Source organism: Rosa chinensis, chromosome 4 (assembly GCF_002994745.2).
Source record: "Rosa chinensis cultivar Old Blush chromosome 4, RchiOBHm-V2, whole genome shotgun sequence".
NCBI lineage: Eukaryota > Viridiplantae > Streptophyta > Magnoliopsida > Rosales > Rosaceae > Rosa > Rosa chinensis.
The window spans coordinates 37560696-37579415 of NC_037091.1; the positions used below are offsets into that span (position 1 = coordinate 37560696).

Genomic DNA, 18720 nt, shown 5'->3' on the forward strand with positions numbered 1-18720 from the left:
ATAGTCAAGTCGGTTAGTTATTCTATTTTGTTCAATGGCTCACCTACGGGTTTTATTCTGCCTTCACGGGGTATCCGACAAGGGGATCCCTTATCCCCATATTTGTTTATTCTATGCGCAAAGGGACTTTCTGCACTTATTTCCTCTCGTGTTCAGAATGGTACCATTAAAGGTCTCACTATGACTCCTACAGCTCCTACTATTCACCATCTTTTATTTGCAGATGATAGCTTTTTGTTTGGCGAAGCTTCAAGCCGTGAATGTCTAGCCTTTAAACAGGTACTATCCATCTATGCAAGAGCTTCTGGTCAACATATAAACCTCCAGAAATCAAGTGTTGTTTTTAGTGGAAATGTTAGTCCGCGAGACAGAAATTCTTTAGCCTCTATACTCGGAGTGCAGTGTGTTACAGAGCATGGCTTGTATTTGGGTTTACCTATCCATGTCGGACATAACAAGAAGGACAGTTTTGCCTACTTGAAGGAGAGGCTATCCAAGAAACTCATTAGTTGGCGAGCAAAGATACTGAGCTCCAGCGGCAAAGAATTACTCATTAAAACTGTAGCCCAGACTTTGCCCAACTATGTGATGAATTGCTATCTTTTGCCCAAGTCTATGTGTGATGAGTTACAGCAACTTTGTTGTCAGTTCTTTTGGGGAAGCACAGATGATAAGAGAAGAATTCATTGGAGGTCTTGGGAGAGGATGTGTCTCCCTAAAGATAAAGGAGGCATGGGGTTTAAACACCTGCATTCGCATAACTTAGCCATGCTCTCGAAACAAGGATGGAGACTTCTTGCAAAACCGGATTCTCTTGTGGCCCGAGTCTTCAAAGCAGTGTATTATCCATTTGGATCTTTCCTAATAGCGGATATGGGTGACCGGCCTTCTTACTCTTGGAGAAGTTTGATGGAGGCCAGACCGGTATTGCAAGCAGGTTTATTGTGGCGTGTTGGCAACGGTCAATCTATTAGAATTTGGGAAGATGAATGGATCCCAAATGTCTCTCGTTACTCTTTATCTCAGCCCTCGGACTCGGTCTTTGAGACAGTCTCTGATTTAATTAATCATGATTCATTGTCATGGGATATCCCTGCAGTTTACTCTTGTTTTGAACCGTCTGTTGTGGCCCAAGTACTGTCGATCCCTCTCAGTAGGCGCTTTGAACGGGACAAGCCTGCACGGAAGCTCGATAAAAAAGGCTACTTCTCGGTCAAATCCGCATACAAAATCGCATGTGACTTCTCTCTCGGCAATTTATTTGCATCAGCCTCCACGGGGGATCCATATGGTCCTGTATGGAAAGCCTTGTGGAAAGCACAGGTTCCTAGCAAAGTTGCCATCTTTGGTTGGAGGGCGGTGCACAATCTACTTCCTACACGATCTGCTTTATCCTTGAAAGGGTACACAGGTCCTATGCAGTGTGTTATGTGCTCTACTCATGTGGAAACTTTAGAGCACTTATTTTGCCATTGTCACTGCGCACGTGAAATCATGGGTGCACCTCCTTTCTCTATTCCCATTTCATCCTTGCGTTGGAAAGATTGGATCTTGGATCAAGTCGTGTCACTACCTTCAGAAGCTTTTGACCGACTCTTAGTGTTGCTTTGGAGTATTTGGAAAAACCGTAATGATAAGTTGTGGAATGATCATGTTCAACCGAGTGCTACACTGGTGGCCAAGGCTATGGCTTGGCATGAAGAATATCTCCAGGCTCACTGCTCTACTAATTCTCATTCTCATCGTCGACCTAAGCCCCGTAAAGAATGGGCTGCCCCAGATGGTGAGTTTCTAAAAATTAATGTGGATGGAGCGTTTCTACCTGCGATTCCGTATGGTGGTACGGGAGGTGTGATCCGAAACTCTCATGGACAGTTTATTGCTGGCTTCTCCTTCCGAATGGATTTTGTTAGCTCACCCTTACATGCTGAGTTGCTTGCCTTGAAGAATGGGCTGGAATTGCTGCAGGCTATGAATATTACTCGTGCCACTATTGAAAGTGATTGTTTGGTTGCTGTGCAGGCTATAAATTCCTTAACCCCAGACCTCTCTCCCTTGGGTGCGTTGATTGTGGATGTTCAAGAGCTGTTAGCTGCCAGTTTGGACATCAAACTCTCCCATGTTCCACGCCAAGCTAACACTGTGGCGCATAGGTTGGCTAGTTATAGCTTTGAATGTAATGTTCATCTTGAATGGTTCTCTATTGCTCCAGAATTCATCCTGGATGCCCTTTTGTATGATTTCAATCGTATCTAATAATAAACTCTTCTCTTCAAAAAAAATCATGTTGTTATACATGTTATTTATGGCTAGATTTTCCCATTTATGAAATCGAAATTTCATCTATGACTGTTTGTTACATATAACGATTCTCCTCGGAATTATTCAGCCAAAATTTGCCTCTGCAGGCGGATTTGATCTCGAAAGCTATTGCAGGTCCTTGAGGAAGCTTAAATCTCATACAGTAGAGATATGGACCCTGCCTATTGTAGGGAATGCAAGTTTAGTGCAGTGTGACCATTTGCATCCATAAGGTTGTGGCAGTAACAACTTTGTTAGAAAATGTAGTCATACTGCAAATATAGGGGTAATGTGATTGATGCCTCAAAGTGATAACCCATTACCCGTATTTCCTAGTTCAATACCACATCCAAATTCATCCTAGAGTGACATATACCAGTTGTTTTTCATGCACCCTATTTTTTCAAGGGTGTGATGGAGATAGAGGCAGGAGAGAATGTCACAAAGGTCAATTTATGGATAAAATTACAGTATTACTTCTAAAACATAAATATTGATCTGTAACAAGTTCCATGTGTTGTCAAATAATTTTCCAGTCTAATCAAATCCCTAATGCAACTAGTTTGCTACCTAGGAAGAAATCAAATTATCTTCCAGAAATTGTAAGGTTTGAATTCCAAAAAACCTTGAGAAAGATACATCATTGATATGGTTGAGGCTAAGAGGTTCTTTTCGGTGGAGACATGTTACTGATTAGAGAAGTAATTGTGCTCACTGTAAATATTTGTACCAAGAATCCTGAGAAATTTAAAACATGAATATTATTAGACTTCATCCAGCATTAGTTCTATTAGCATTGCACAAAGAGAAGTATAGACTCACCAATTGCAGTGCGAGCAGCCTCAAGAAGTTCAAACTTGTGTGTTTCCCATCTAGTGGGAGTTTGGAAAACCTATTCAGCATTCAAACAACAATCAGGAACATCCGCAATAACAATTTGGGAATGTATTGAGTAAGCCTATGGTATGTTAACATTTCTCATACATCAACTATTTTTACCACTTTGAGGACTCATTTTACCACTTTAAAGACTCGTTCTACCACTTGAGGACTCATGTGGTAACTAAGAAAATTTATCATTTTAAAGACTCATATTACCACTTTGAGGACTATTATTATTATTTTGATGACTCATTTTACCAATTTAACACAATTGTATGTATGTCATATGTTAGCATATTGTAGAATTTCCCGTATTAGTTTTACAGCGTTAGGCCTGTCATTATGAAGAACTTTCTCTGTCATGAGAATCTTTTAGATAAAAAAACTTGAGAAATATCTTAACATTCTGACAAATTGCCAATAATCAAAATTTGAAATGTATAACAACTTACCTCTAATGTTACATTCCCCTTGGCAACACAAGCAATGGAAAGAAGCACTCCAATAGATGATGCAACCATGTAAACTTTCAACAAAGTTACTCGACTACGCCTTCGACCTTGGCTCAACAAAAAATTGTGGTATAAGAGCAGATACAATAATGAAGTCACTTAAAAGAGAGATGCAAGATCTGTATATCTACCCAAGTCCCCAAGTATCAAAGAAATTGAACCAATAGCTATAGAAGAGATAGCAATCACATCGGGACCTTCCCCTTTGGAAGTAAAATGAAATGTATATAGGACTCCTATCAGCTGAAAGACAGCCTGCAGCAACAAAGAGAAAGCTATAAAATAAAGAGGACAGAGAGATTTCATGAAAACTGAAGCAACAACAATAATTAAGTTGTTTTATGTTGGTCACTGAGATTCACCATACTTGCTCAATCTATCTGCACTCTGGAGTATATGCCCAAATGCAAATTTTCCCTTTCTAACAGAAATCAAATGAGATACAACTTGGCCAATTTGTTTCGACCGCATAGAGAGTTTTGAGGAGGAGAAGAAGCAACTATGCTATCCAATTCTACCAGGTGTAGGTTTTCCTCAGTGGAAATAAACTCTTCCAGAACCATAAAAGTTGTCTTATTTTCTCTATTGATTGTCAATTTCTAATTCTCAGACTATGAACTCTATTTATTCTATTGCAAGGGACGTACCAAAATTGATTTACTAGTAAATGCCAAGCAGTATCCTCACTCCTCAACAAGAATCAAATTCCTTTATACAATAACTTCAAATATCTAAGAACATTACCTATCCGAATTTTACTTCAGACAAGAAAAAAATTGAAACCTGTTTAGTAAAGTACAGCTCAGTACACATTGCAATGCCAAAACATTACAGAGATCTGAGTACCTGAGTGAGAATAAGCGCGTAGAGACGAGATTTTCCATCAGCTACTTTTTGATACCCTGAAATTCAAAGAAACCAGATGAATTATGCAAAGATCTATATAAAAATTTTGGGAACCTATAGATCTGTTTGGTTGCAGAGAAAGTGAGAGAAAACCTGAAGAGAAGGGAAGAGGGGTATTGGTGCTTTTAGAGTATAGATTACGAAAGCTTACGAGAGTCAACAACCATGCGGTAGTTGAAATCTGAGCCATCTGTTCCAGTAGGCCTCCCTGATGATGCTAATCTTCTCTGCTGCATCTTCTTCTTCTTGTCTGTTTCAACTTCCAATCTTAAAACTTACTCTGTTGAAAATCAAGCTCTGTCGAATCATGTTTCATTCTTTGATACATTAACAGGTGTTTCACTCCCAATTATACAGAAGAAACATCAGATATTCAGATGAAAAGAAAAACCATACAATCTGAACAAAACAATTCAATACCTGGGTTCCTGAGTAAGCAACGGTTGCTGCTGGGAATCGCTGGAGTTGGGGCTGCGCTCTCCTGCCCTTGCTTGGTAGAGTTGTGGGTCTGCAAACAGGATTCAATACAGATGTGAGGTTTCAAGGATTTACTAGGAATTGCCCCCGCGCGATGCTGCGGGTTTGCATATTCTTTTCCTGCAAAGTTCGTATGTAATAGTCTTTTTTCACAAATTTTGTATGTAATGCAGTTGCAAATCATAAGCTAAGACACAGTAGCTCAGAATTTTATATCTATAAATGAGATAATCATATGTAGATGATAGCCACTAAGGAAAGAGGCTTCACTAAGGAAACAACCACAAATTTTGTGCTGTATTTTTATTGATATGCTTACAGAAGTTACAATTGTAGTAGAAATCGATCACTAAAAGTGATGACAGAATATAAAGAGATCAATATGTACCAACTGCACAATTATGTGTGATTAAAAATATCACATGTTAGCTAAGGTCTCATACCCGTATCCTCCTGGAATCAAAGTTATCGAAACTGCAACATTTAATTACCATCTAAATCACTAACAATCACAAACATTTGTACTATTGTTGAAAACATAAATTGAAATTGATACAAGCCAAAGTCCCAATTTTGTTGACGTCAGATATTTGTTTAAGATGAAATCAAAACATAAAAGATGATGGGGCACATGCAAAAGATAATTATTAGAACCCAGAAGTTATCTTGACAATAACATAAAAATTGAAATCAAACACCGTCTGGAAATAGAATTTCCCTTGACAATTTATTACAAAATGTGCACATCAAAGCAAAGGGCAAACAACAATTCTCTCTCTCTCTCTCTCTCTCTCTCTCTCCTTCCGTAAGTGCAGCAAATAATACCAAACAACACTGTTAAGTGAGACGATGCTGATCTTAAAAAAATCTGGGAAAGTAAATAGAAACAGCAAAATCCTTTGTCAAGAAAGTATATGTTTTGAGAAGCAAAAAGTTCCTTTCCCTTCTTATTTTACTTTTTGGCTGATATTCTGTTATGCCCTTGCCAGTATCTTCTTTAATTCTCTTCAAGCTTTTCAATATCAGTAGAAATGCTACTCTTTTGTCAGTCAAACACGTTCGCATTACCAAACCACAGAAATCCATACTCCAACTATAAGCAAATTTCACCAACTCGACTCTAAAAATAGACCACATTCAGAAGCCACAAAACAACATATAGCTGTTCTATTCTTTCAAATTCCCTTCAAGCCTCTCAATTTACATGAGAAAAAGACTCAATTTTAGTTTGACTATGATTGTACATTGAATTCTATAGTTTAAGTTTAATGCTCATATCTTTATAGTTTCTAATAGGTCAAATTCGTCCAAAACAGACGAAATTTCAGTTAAGTTAACTGAACCGATGTGCCAATCAAAGATTTGGATAAGGGGTAGATAGAATCTGGGGGAAAACATAGGAATTAAAGTTTGATTTCAGTAATAGAAAAGTGATGGCTCATTGCGTTGTGTTAACAGAGATTGATGAATACCAGTTTGACATGATTGCAACTTGGAAGTAATGGCAACCCTGTTGAGTTTTAAAATGTAGGAATTAGAGCCAAATTTTGTAAAAACACAAAAATGAATTTGGCCAAAACAATTGTTGCTTCACAGCTTAGTAGCCTAAATATATACTATAGATGGTAAACCAACAACTCAGCAGTTGAAAAACTTGATGTTCCAATCACTTTCCAACCTGGATTAAAGGAGATGGGAGCTCAAGCCTGCTTGAAAGTTCTTATGCAAATCCTTTCACAGCTACCTAATTAGTGAATAGTGATGGCTGAGATCTGCTCTGTGCTCTAGCAACCTTTAAAATCCATTTTTTCAAATTCCCATCAATTCCCTCAATTTACATGAGAAAAGAATCAATCTTTATTCTTTCACAAACCCAAATCAAATTTCTCAAGCTATATTAAACCAAGCTAACCAAAAAACGAAGTAGAGAAGCAAAAAAATATGAAGCAAAAACAACCAAAACGTAGCAAGAAATTCATTACCTCACGCAGCTGCTGCTGTTCGGTTTAGGAGGCAGAGGGGGGAAAAGAGAGAGGAAAAAACTCGGTCTGGGAGGCAGAAGGGAGGAAGAGAGAGGAAAAAAATAAAAAGGTCAGTGGCAGAGCCGTAAAAAAACTCAAATGAGGGCAAAATTGTATTTTTGCTGAAGAATGAACAGTGATGAGGGAATGAACAGTGAACTCATCTTTTATATATGTATAACTAGATAGATAGCCCGCGCTTTGCTGCCGATATTTTTATTATCAATATGTGTTTTCAGTTTAGTAGAGTACATAAACAACAATTATCTTTTGGTAGTTAAACCCTAAATGAAGCTAGATAGCCCGTGCTTTATTTCAGGATTTTCTGAGTCAAAAGAGCAATAGTAGGTTTCAATGCAAAACCAATGGCAACTATAACTACAATCCCCAAAGGCTTGAACATGGATACAGTAGAAAATTCAACTACACTTGACTGCTGGATAAAACTGGTGATAATTGTAATATAATCCCCAAAGGTTGAGCATAGACACCATGTCGATAACACCAACCTGGAAAGCTAAGCCAAAAACTCCCTGAAATAGTGTGATTGAAAGTTCGAGTAAGCAAGCAACATCTGATGGTTAGTTTGTATACGTATCAAAAAAGTGAGAAAATTACCGAGTTTTCTGATGACAAAAACTGATTCAGTGTTTTGAGTATAGCTGCAAATGCACACAGTCAGTTAGTCATCTGTGAATCAAATATAAAACATATGTAAAGTCTTTTTCAGTTATCAAAATTAGCAAATCTTTTGTTAAATCGTTCTCATAATTGAAATCAGTTAACAAAATTAGCAAATATTTTTGTTGAATCATTCTCATAATTAAAAATCAGCAGTATAAGGAACTAATAAGAAAAGGTTGACTACTGCTAATTCCAAAATGGTCCTGGAGGAACAGTGCCTAAACATTTTACCTTTCCTCCATTTTTTTTTTTTTTATGTAGAAAACTTATGTATTGAACAAATAAATGGTAGAAGTCTAACACAGAGGTACAAAGAAAACTATTAATAATATCCATATGACTACGATAAAAAGGCAGGTAGCCTTCACTTGTCCAATATCAAAAGCAGAAACAACATTGAAAGCTCTCGCATATTGTATGGAAGCTCGGCACTCTTAAAGGTTGGATCAGCTGTCTCTTTTGCTAAATAACCAAGATAAGGTTCCCATTGAACACCATTTGAAATCAGAACTACACCTTTCTTAGTTTCTGCTAGTTAATATTTAACAATAAACTTAAGCATCAGCTAATGAACCCAAAAGTACCATGGGGCAAGAAATGAATGATAGAAGTTAGATAAACACTCTTTTCTCCCTAGATGGGAAGCCACTTCTAGCATAGCACAGCAAGATCCTTAGTAACATATCCCTCAAGAGAGGTTCTTAAAAATTGCTCATGTACTTGAGAAGAAAATACAATTGCAATTCTCTGAAAAAGCCAGCAAGGGAAATGATATAAATAAGACAGTTTGGAGTGTTGAGCAAAAACTAAAAACTATCTAAGATTGTTTTAAGTATCATTTGAAAACTTTCTTATCTATACTGCCTCCCTTCTGCTTAACTCTCTGTTGTCTCCCTCCCCCCTCTCCTCTCTCTTTAATTAGAAAAAAAAAATCAATAAACTAATCAACAATTAAATAATAATTAGACAATTACGTTCAACTCTCTTTCCATGTATTGTTTTCGGCAGTTAACATATCAAATATAAAACATATGCAAACATCAAAATCTGGAAAGAAAACTATTGACCCCATCAAGAAACCAGTGTATCCACATCTCAATATTAATGACAGGACCTCAAAAATCCCCTAAATGTCTTCAAAACAATACCTCCTCGATAAAAAGAGCTGGTCTCCCTCACTAATTATTATTTATCCCTACGTAGCAGAGAAACAACAAAATGGAATGTGTAATAGTCTTACTATCCCCATTTCTAAGGCAAAAAAAAGCTCGTCACCACAAATAGCCGGTAACTTGTTTAATTCTCTTCAAGCCTTTCAATATCAGTAGAAACGTTTTCTCCCTTTTTCTCTTTTACCATTTTTTTTTTTCGTTAATGTCCCGATCTTTTTTTACGTTTTGATTTCATTCTAAATAGAAGTGTGGGTTTCACTCTGTTAACACCAAAAACCAAACCTTTACAACTATTCATTAACATGAATTACTGCATGTGAATACAAAACAGAACTTTCAACAACAAACCCCTGTCATTTTCACTTCATAAACAAATCAATTCAAAGCCAATTCATAGTTCTCAACTTCCCCACAAACCCAAGATTTCCTTTCGCATTCTTCAACTTATTTTCCAGGAATTAACCACCCAACGTTCCAAAACCACACAGAAAAAACTCCAAAGATGAAACACCTTTACACCTATTCCACAAACATGAACACGAAAAATCTTAATCTACTTCAACAAAAGACTTACTGGATGTGCAGACACGATGGATTTCACTGAAGGATCGACACTTCCACTGAAACCCAGACTTCTATTTAGAATGAAATCATTCAAATCAAAACATAAAAGAAGATCGGGACATTAACCCAAAAAAATTGGTAAAACAGAAAAAGGGAGAAAACGGATTGCTACCTCTCGTCTTTGCTGATTTCAATTTGGTAATTGCCCTATAGAAGAAACAAGAAACCGATAGTGAACCGTATATCGCAATGGCAGAGCCGTAAAAAAAATTCAAACCAGGGCAAAATAGTCTTTTCCCTGATGAATGAACAGTGATGATGAAATGGACTGTGAACTCATGTTTTGTATATGTATAATTCGCTACTGGTATTTTTAAAAATACAAAATAAATATTAAAGGGGGAGAGAATTAGAAAGTTTTGAGAATAGTTTTATCTTCATAATGAATACATTGGGACCATATGTAATTCATAAACTCATTCCCAACATAACACCAGACTCGCAGCATAAATCCATTTGCAACATATTCACAACGAAAACAATTTTACCTTCTGTCACACCTCAAATTTTATGCATTGAAATATTATTCAATAACAAACCATCTTGAGTGAACCACATATCTGAGGCTCACAGCCCAAATCACCTACACAGATTAGGCCTCATCAAAAAGCGCGCGGATCAAGTGAGCCGATGGAGGCCAGCCAGCTCGCAGGGCCAAAAGCCCGTAAACTATTACATATGTATGTGTTATATATATATATATATATATATATATATATATATTTATAAACACACACACATATATAGATATATATACTATATATATATATACTATATATATATATATATATAAACACATATTCTATATAAAAGTATGAGAACTTCCACACATATATAAACACACACACACAGATATCTATATATATTTATAAACACACACATATTCTTATAGAGATATATAAACACACACACATGTGTGTGTGTGTGTTTATATATGTGTGGAAGTTCTCATACTTTTATATAGAATATGTGCATATATATTCTACATATCATGACGACGGTTGACCAATTCAATTGGATTCGAAAATATGGTGAAATTAACTAAATTTTTTATCACACTCACAATTTATTGTAATAATCTCATCCAACGGTCAGTTTTTCCATTGTTATTGAATTGATAGGGATTGCTCTTTAGAGTGTATGATATATAAATATAGGTTTATAAGAGTAACTAAGTTTGACCTCGTTGATTGAATTCGAAACGAGAACCAAATTGGCTAAATTTTTTACAACCATTATAAAACATTACAATCTCTCCATCGAGCGATTGGTTTCTCTAAATTCATTTTCTACTTCATGGTTGCTTTAGAATGAACCTCAACAATTTAAATGCAATGTACAAGTCATACAACTTTAGGAGGCAAATTGATATAGGCCAACGTCTTTGTAATTAAAATTAAAAATTTTATCTTATGTACATGCACATCCATCGATAGGATATTTACAAACATGATGTGAAAAAATAAGCACATTTAGCAGGCGTCAAGCCATCGGTCAACCAAGAAAACATACAAGTGACGACGGTTTACCAATTCGATCGGATTCGAAAATATGGTGAAATTAGCTACATTTTTTACCACACTCATAATTTATTGTAATAATCTCAACCAAAGATCGGTTTTTCCATTTTCTTTGAATTGATAGGGGTTGCTCTTTAGAGTGCATGATATATAAATATAGGTTTATAAGAGTAAATAAGTTTGACCTAGTTGATTGAATTCGAAACGAGAACCAAGTAGGCTGGATTTTTTACAACCACCATAAAATATTACAATCTCTCTATCAATCAGTTGGTTTCTCTAAATTCATTTTCCACTTCATGGTTGCTTTAGAGTGAACCTCAACAATTTAAATGCAACATATAAGTCATACAACCTTATGACTTATGAGCAAACTGGTATACGTCAACGTCTTTATAATTAAAATTGAAATTTTTATCTTATGTCCACGCATATCCATCGATGAAATATTTATAGATGTAATGTAGAAAAATAAACACGTTTCGCAGTTGTCACGCCATCGGTCAACCAAGAAGACATAGAAGTGACGACGCTTGACCAATTCGATCAGATTCGAAAATATGGTGAAATTGGCTAAATTTTTTACCACACTCATAATTTATTGTAATGATCACATCCAACGATTAGTTTTTTTATTTTCTTTGAATTGATAAACGTTGCTCTTTAGAGTGTATGATATATAAATACAAGTTTATAAAAAAATTAGTATCTTTAAAGATTTATTTGTAAATAAAGCCCGCAATGCCCGACCCAAAAAAACCCGCTAGGCCCGACCCGCAAAAGCCCAAAAAAGCCCGCATTATATGGACGGGCTTGGATCCTTCAATTTATAATAAAGTCCGGCCCAGCCCATTGATGAGGCCTAACACAGATCACACCATGTAGGATAGTATGCCACTCGCATAAAACATGGCGACAAACGATGCACCAACTATTGTGAGGCTTTTCATCCCAAAGACTCTTCTAGACAAGAACAATAAAGTAATGATATGTAACAAATTTAGAAAAAAAAATGGAAATTTTGCAAAGCTAGATAATAAAAATAACACTGAATTTAGGGGTGTATTCAATTCAGATTTTAAAAGGAGTTACAAGCAACCAAAAAAAGGAGTTCAAATAGCATCAAAAAAGGAGTTACAAGCAACCAAAAAAAATAGCCAAAGACATAATCCCATGTGGCCCCTCATCATTGTCTCAACCTCTCCTCAGTACCCAAATTATTCAGATTTTCGCACAAGAAAATCTGATGCAGCCCTATCACTTCAAAGTCCTCTATAAGACTCAATTCTTATCTGTTTTAGGTGATTCTTGATCCTGCAGAAGAGGATGCTACCCTCTTTATCATTATATAAGTTTTATTCCCAGATGATGAACTCAATAAACCTAGTAAACGCTGAAACTCAGCTCGGTCATCAGTGTAGGAGCCGATGAGAAATTAAAATCAACCAAATTAAGCAATATATCGATTTTATGCTACTCAAAGATCCGAGCAAGTCTGTGGAATGGATTCATGGTCTGTACAATCACGTTAGTTTACCAACAATAGCATCTTCGACCAAAAACCATAAAGAGGAAACTGGCAAATACGAACAGGCTTTCATATGATTAAAGTTCATAACAAAAGATCTCTTCATAGCAGACACTTGCAGAGCAAATCAATTAACCCGAAAGATCGATTGTGACATGGAAGGAAATCAATAGAGTTGCCTGATCAGAAATACAGAATTTGACAGTAGTTGACATCTTGCACACAATTACAGCCTTTTAATCTCTCTCTTTTTCAATCTTTGTAGCTAATCTAATCACATTCAAGTGTAACAGTAAATGCAGAATTGGATTGGAGTTGACCTCTTCAGTCTGGTCTAGTCTAATTCAATCAGGGATCCAAATCCAAACCATCTTGGTAGCCAATGTAGGAGGTAATTCACAGGCAAAAGCAAAGAGCTTTGAATCTTAATGACCTATTTGGTATTTATCACATATAATATCCAGCATAAATACAATCAAACTTGTTGTGAATGGAAAAGATGAAGAGATGAATATATGACCTGAAATAATGAAGAATCAAGATTTCAATTTGGGGTCAGGTCAGCTTCGACTGGGCATTCTGATCCGACAGCCAATTCCGGTATTGATAGGATTACGGTTTGGTGCTCTCGCTGCTCTGAGTGTTAGGGATGGGTTTTGTGCACAGAGAAACCAGATGGATATCGACGACTACTGTTTCGGTCTGAAGAAGAGAAGAAGGGGGCATTTCCGGAATTGCTAAAAACTTCGTAGTAAGAAAAAAAAAAAAATGAGGAGTGAAATTCAAACTTTTTATTTTGGGCAGTGAAATTCACGCTTACTATTTATAATCCACACTCCATGCTTTTTATTTTAGAATCTTAAGTTTTTGTTTTGTTTATAGTGTGGATTTTTTTTTCTTTTTTGAATCAAATCAAAATTTGGCGCCAATATATTACACCACAAACCAGAATAAGCCGTCACATACCATTCCCCACCAGACAAAAAGATAATGGTAGTACCCACAATGATACATAGCTATAGACCCACTTATTAGACAATTAAATACATAGACATAGCGAGAATCCTCTTTTGGTACTACTCCAGAGGTGATAAAGGTACATAGAGTGCACAAAAATGCATGGCTTCTTAATACAAAGAAATTATTGTAATTAGATAAACTAAATAACATAGGGATGAGCTTAGGGCAAAACACCCCAGCCTAAATTAGAAGCCCAAGAGAAGGGGTCCAGATCAAGCCCAACAGAGAAGGTTGACTGAAGCCCAAAACACCATCTCCAACACCCACTAGTCGCACACACAATCATTGCAGCACCGCCGACCACGCTGCCAAACCCAAGCCACTGCAACCCCCCACGAAACCGCCTAGCCATGTTGCTGCCATGATCCGCCCAAATCCTCCATAGCCACGCCACCACAGTAATCCTCCCAGACCAACAAAGCATCGTCGCCACAACGATTGGCCTTGAAAACGCCATAGCCATGCCACCACTAGTCATGGAAATCCCATGACAAAGACGCCGCCTGCAGGCCTAGAAGCTCATGATGAATCTCGCGTCCCTGTACAATCGGACCTTGAGTCAGAGATGTCGCCCGAACTCTCCGTCACCCATTCTGCCAAAACCCTCAAGCCAAACACCTCACTCATGAGAATACCGAGGCATTAGCATTCAAGTACTCACTCAACAGCAGCCCAATTTTGGCATGGCGAGCCAATGCCAATCTCGAGCTCCGCCGGATGATAAGAAGATCTCAAAACCTAAACGGAAAGTCATGTGATGTTAATATAAAAACAGAAAAATTGAGTGTGGATTGTAAAATAAGAAGTACGTATTTCGCTCCCCTAATATTTATTCCCACCGTAAGGATATTGAGTGAGAAAAGAATTATGATTGCCAATCGCAACTTAACAACAACAACAATATATATATAATATATATATATATATATTTTTTTTTTTTTGAAAAGGGCGATGCGGCAGCCCTCAAGCCTTGATAGCCTTAAATAAAGAAACTGTCGAATACAAGGGGGGGACATTGAGCCTAAACCCCTGATTACAATAAGTAGAACCTCCTGAAATACTATCCTGATTTTCTACTAAATGCTTGTACTCAACAAAGCATCAACTAGCAAAGAGCGCACAACTGGCGACTCTATTTGCTTTAACTGCAGTAATGCAGCGGAGACACAACGGAAAGATAACTTGGTCTGCAACCCGGCTGCAGCAAAGCATAACTACCATATGCACAGCTTTCCCATTATGTTGCCACCGGACACTACATCCGGTGACACTTAAATTCCCTCTGTTACTAAGAGGCAGCAACCATTTGCAAGAGCAAGGAAGTCGCCGCCAACCTAGAGCAGAGAAGGCACACAAGGTGCAAAGACTGGCACACAGGCCACTGGCACTCAGGCCACTGCCTCCTACCGGAACACGGTTGGAGGTTATTACCGACAAAGAAACAACTGAAAGAAGAACAAACAAACAAGCATGAAATAAAAAACAGCAGCAAAACCAAACAGCCGAAGCCCGGCCCATCCACCATCTCTCCCATAGGCCCAATGCAGACGCCCACCAAGCGAGCATCGATCTGCCAGCGCCGGCACCAGATCGCCCCCAAGTAGCACGACGCCGCCGCGCAGCAACCCTGCACCGCCGCATCACCACGACACTGTGCAGGCCCTTCTTCAACCCGATTGGTGCCCGAAACCCGATCCAGAACCGACTAGATTGAGATCTCAGCGACCGTCCCCCAGCCCCCAGTTGCCGCAGAGCCTCCACGGTTCGCCGCCGGCCGTCCGTGTCCCAGAGCCACTCCAACTGCCCCATAAACAACACAGAAACGCACCTGCAGATCCCTGTCCAACCCCAAACCCAGATCCGAGATCTAACTCCGAGACCCAACCACCGCCAAGAAACCATCCTTGGCCCAGACACCTGCAGCATCCGGCAGATCGAGCCCTGCCGGCAGATAACACCACGCCGGAAATCCGTGCCAGCTCCCACCCCCGATCGACGAAGAGACGAAGCTCCGCCCCGATCCCAGTAGAAGCTGTCAACCTCCATCCCTGAGCTAGATCCCCGCCATAGAGCCTCGCCGCTATCCTCCATCCTCATCCCCTCCCGGACCGGAACGCAGCGGCAGGGGGCCCGCCGGCGTTCGGCTGGGAGAGAACGCGCTCGATCTCTCTGTTTTGGTCTCCGCGCGTGAGGCGCGTTCAATGATCTCTTAAGAAGCAAAAATCTTCATATATATATATATATATATATATATATATATATATATATATAGCTTTAAATATCTAATAAATGCACATTTTGGTAATTAAATTTTGGGTTAAATACTGTTTAGTCCCTATACTTTGTCTCTCTCATCGTTTCAGTCCCTGACATTCTAATTTAATCTAAAAACTCCATGATCTCACAATTTCCCTCTAATAGGTCCCTTCCGCATCAAATTAGGAGTTGACTTTGGGTAAAATGTCCAATATACCCCTCCGTTATTTCTTTTTCCTTTTTTTCCTTTTAATTTCTTTTTTTCCTTTTTTCTCTTTTTCCTTTTTTTTCCTATTTAATTTCTTTTTTTCTTTTTCTTTTTCCTTTTTAATTTCTTTTTCTCTTTTTCCTTTTTAATTTCTTTTTTCCTTTTTTTGTTTTTCTTTTTTCCTTTTTTTATTTTTCTTTTTTCCTTTTAAATTTCTTTTTTCCTTTTTTTCTTTTTTTCCTTTTTTCTTTTTTCTTTTTCCTTTTTAATGACCATCATATCCTGCTGCATCAGTAGCGCCACGTCGGCAAACCAATCCAGATCGACCCGAAACCCTAATTATTGTTCTCCACACCGGCGGCCATTTTTCTTTTCCATCACTATTCTTCTTCTTCACTTCTGGTTTTGGTCAACTTGGCCATCAAAAACCACCATTTCAACCAGACCCAAAATCCAAATCACCATTTCGAGCAAGACCCAAAAACCTTAGAGTCTGAAAAAATGGTAGTTTTCAGTGAAAAGTTTCCAAATTGAGGCCTGATGTAGAGAGAGAAAGTGGGATTTGAGTGGGAGAGAGAGAAGTAGGCTGTGAAAACAAGAGGGGAGTGGTTAAGCGGCGAATTTCTGAGCTGATTGGGATCTGCTTATGTTTGAGAGATGGCGTCGGCGTCGATGGAGACGAGGGCGGATCCGCTAAGAGACAACGGAGGGAGATGGCTTCAGAGAAGGTGAAGAAGTGATCGATCAGCTCCTAGCCTCTAGCTTTTGCTCGATGTCCATCTATATATACACCACCAAGGTAGGTTTTTGCTGGGTTTGGTTTCAATTTGGGAAGAGAAACAAATGGTTTGTGGAGTTTGATCAGAATGGGATTGGTGGGTTGAGGAAAGAAAAAGTAGGCAGAACGAAAAGAAAAAAAAAAGGAAAAAAGAAATTAAAAAGGAACAAGAAAAAAAGAAAGAAATTAAAGAGGAAAAAAAAGAAATTAAAAAGGAAAAAAAAGAAAAAGAAATAACAGAGGGGTATATTGGACATTTCACCCAAGGCCAACTCCTAATTTGACGCGGAAGGGACCTATTGGAGAGAAATTGTGAGGTCAGGGAGTTTTAGATTAAATTAGAATGTCAGAGACTGAAACGATGAGAGAGGCAAAGTACAGGGATTAAACAGTATTTAACCCTTAAATTTTTTAAAACTAATTAAATTCTTACAATTTCGTTTAAAATGTAAAAAAATATTAAATGTATCTTTTAGTTTTAGAATGACAGACTCTAAAACCTTATAAGTATTAAAAGTGAAGTTGATGACATCAAGCTTCACTTGTTCTAGGAGAAAAAACTGTAAAGCCAGTGGAGAGCTTCTCTCTTTAGAACCTAGAGAGAGAAACCTAATCTGAGATTTCAATCCCCCACTCTCTCACCTAGATCTTGATCCATTTGGATCTAAATCGACGGTTGAAGAGTTGGGGGAGGCCACAATAGCAAAGGCTTCAACTTTTTTCCTTCCATATCCACTGTTCATCATCTTCCTCAAGCTGTTTTCAGCTTTTTTCTCACGCTTGTGGTGATTGTGTACCCTCTGTGGTGTATTACCTGGCTATGTCCAGCAGGGGAGGACCTTGTTGCTCGATTTTTCTCTTATTTTCTTCTCACTGCCATACGTTCCCTCACGTTTCCAAGTCAAAAATCAATCAACCCCACAATAAATCTCTTCTCTCCATCCTCAAACTCCAGGAGGTTTCATATGGCTGCAATTACAAAGTGCAAGTCACTTACCTAGGCGAGTATGGGTGCTCACGCATGGGTATTTTACCCCCCATTCTCCATTGTTACGTATCTTGTTCTGGTTCTTTGCATTGGATCTTGGATCCTGTTTGGCAGCCATGGCTTCTTCTTCGTCTTGATGGTGGAGGAAATGATGTTGTTGTGAGGGATTTCATCCCTTTGGTTGTTGTTTGTATTTTGATTTGTGTATTGGAAGTTGGATGGCATCGGTTCACCATTACCGATTTTTTGGTTGTTCAGTTTACGGCGTCTCTTCGGCGAAGGTTAGTGGCTGGCGGCAGCGGCACAGTTTGGACGACAGTACTAGGGTTTTAGTAGTGGGCTGGGCCTCTTATTGGGCCTATGCTTTAGTTTTTATTGTTTTAAGAATTAGTTTCCTGATACTGGCTCTTTTGGAGCCCAGGAGGAAATTAATTTTCCGTCTTAGTTTTATGTCTGTTTGGGCCTGTCCAACAGACTGATTGTGTGTGTCTATTTTCAGCCCATTGGTCTAGCTGTGGGGTAGCTCAATTGATCCCATTTTCCAAAAAAAAAGAAAAAAGTTGATGACATCAAAATAGATTCATCATCTCTTCATAACCAACTGTAGCTTCCTCAAGGAGAAAATACTTGTTTGTTGGGTCATGTTTTTGAAGATGTGATGAATTCAATAAATGGATCAGGTAAGAATGTAGTTGCTTTTGTTAGGGTTTCCTAGCCGTTGTCTTCTCTTGCACGTAAGAGGCGACATTGGCCTTGGCCACTTTCCATCTTCCTCATCATGTTGTCCATCTTTGGTTGTTGCTTTCATCCCTTACTTTGGTTTTCCATTAGCACCGGCCTATC

General features: G+C 38.2%; 1 protein-coding gene across 27 annotated transcripts; it reads right to left on the reverse strand.

Annotated features, from left to right (window-relative positions):
- Window positions 1-2738: 2738 nt before the first annotated feature.
- Window positions 2739-13354, reverse strand: LOC112198408. Of its 27 annotated transcripts, none has more exons than XM_024339524.2 (12): window positions 9692-9731; window positions 9530-9575; window positions 7718-7761; window positions 7609-7632; window positions 7061-7126; window positions 5022-5109; window positions 4695-4881; window positions 4542-4597; window positions 3827-3950; window positions 3636-3742; window positions 3124-3193; window positions 2739-3039 (listed from the first exon to the last, which is right to left on the reverse strand). In XM_024339524.2, the coding sequence occupies exons 7-12, from the start codon at window positions 4789-4791 to the stop codon at window positions 2960-2962; spliced, it is 534 nt and encodes a 177-aa protein (XP_024195292.1). In that variant the 5' UTR covers window positions 4792-4881; window positions 5022-5109; window positions 7061-7126; window positions 7609-7632; window positions 7718-7761; window positions 9530-9575; window positions 9692-9731; the 3' UTR covers window positions 2739-2959. The 27 variants fall into 27 exon arrangements, with proteins under 27 accessions (XP_024195292.1, XP_040374800.1, XP_040374813.1 ...); XM_040518866.1 differs by having other exon boundaries at window positions 9530-9590; XM_040518879.1 differs by lacking the exon at window positions 9692-9731 and adding an exon at window positions 6757-6870 and having other exon boundaries at window positions 4753-4851; window positions 9530-9685.
- Window positions 13355-18720: the final 5366 nt, after the last annotated feature.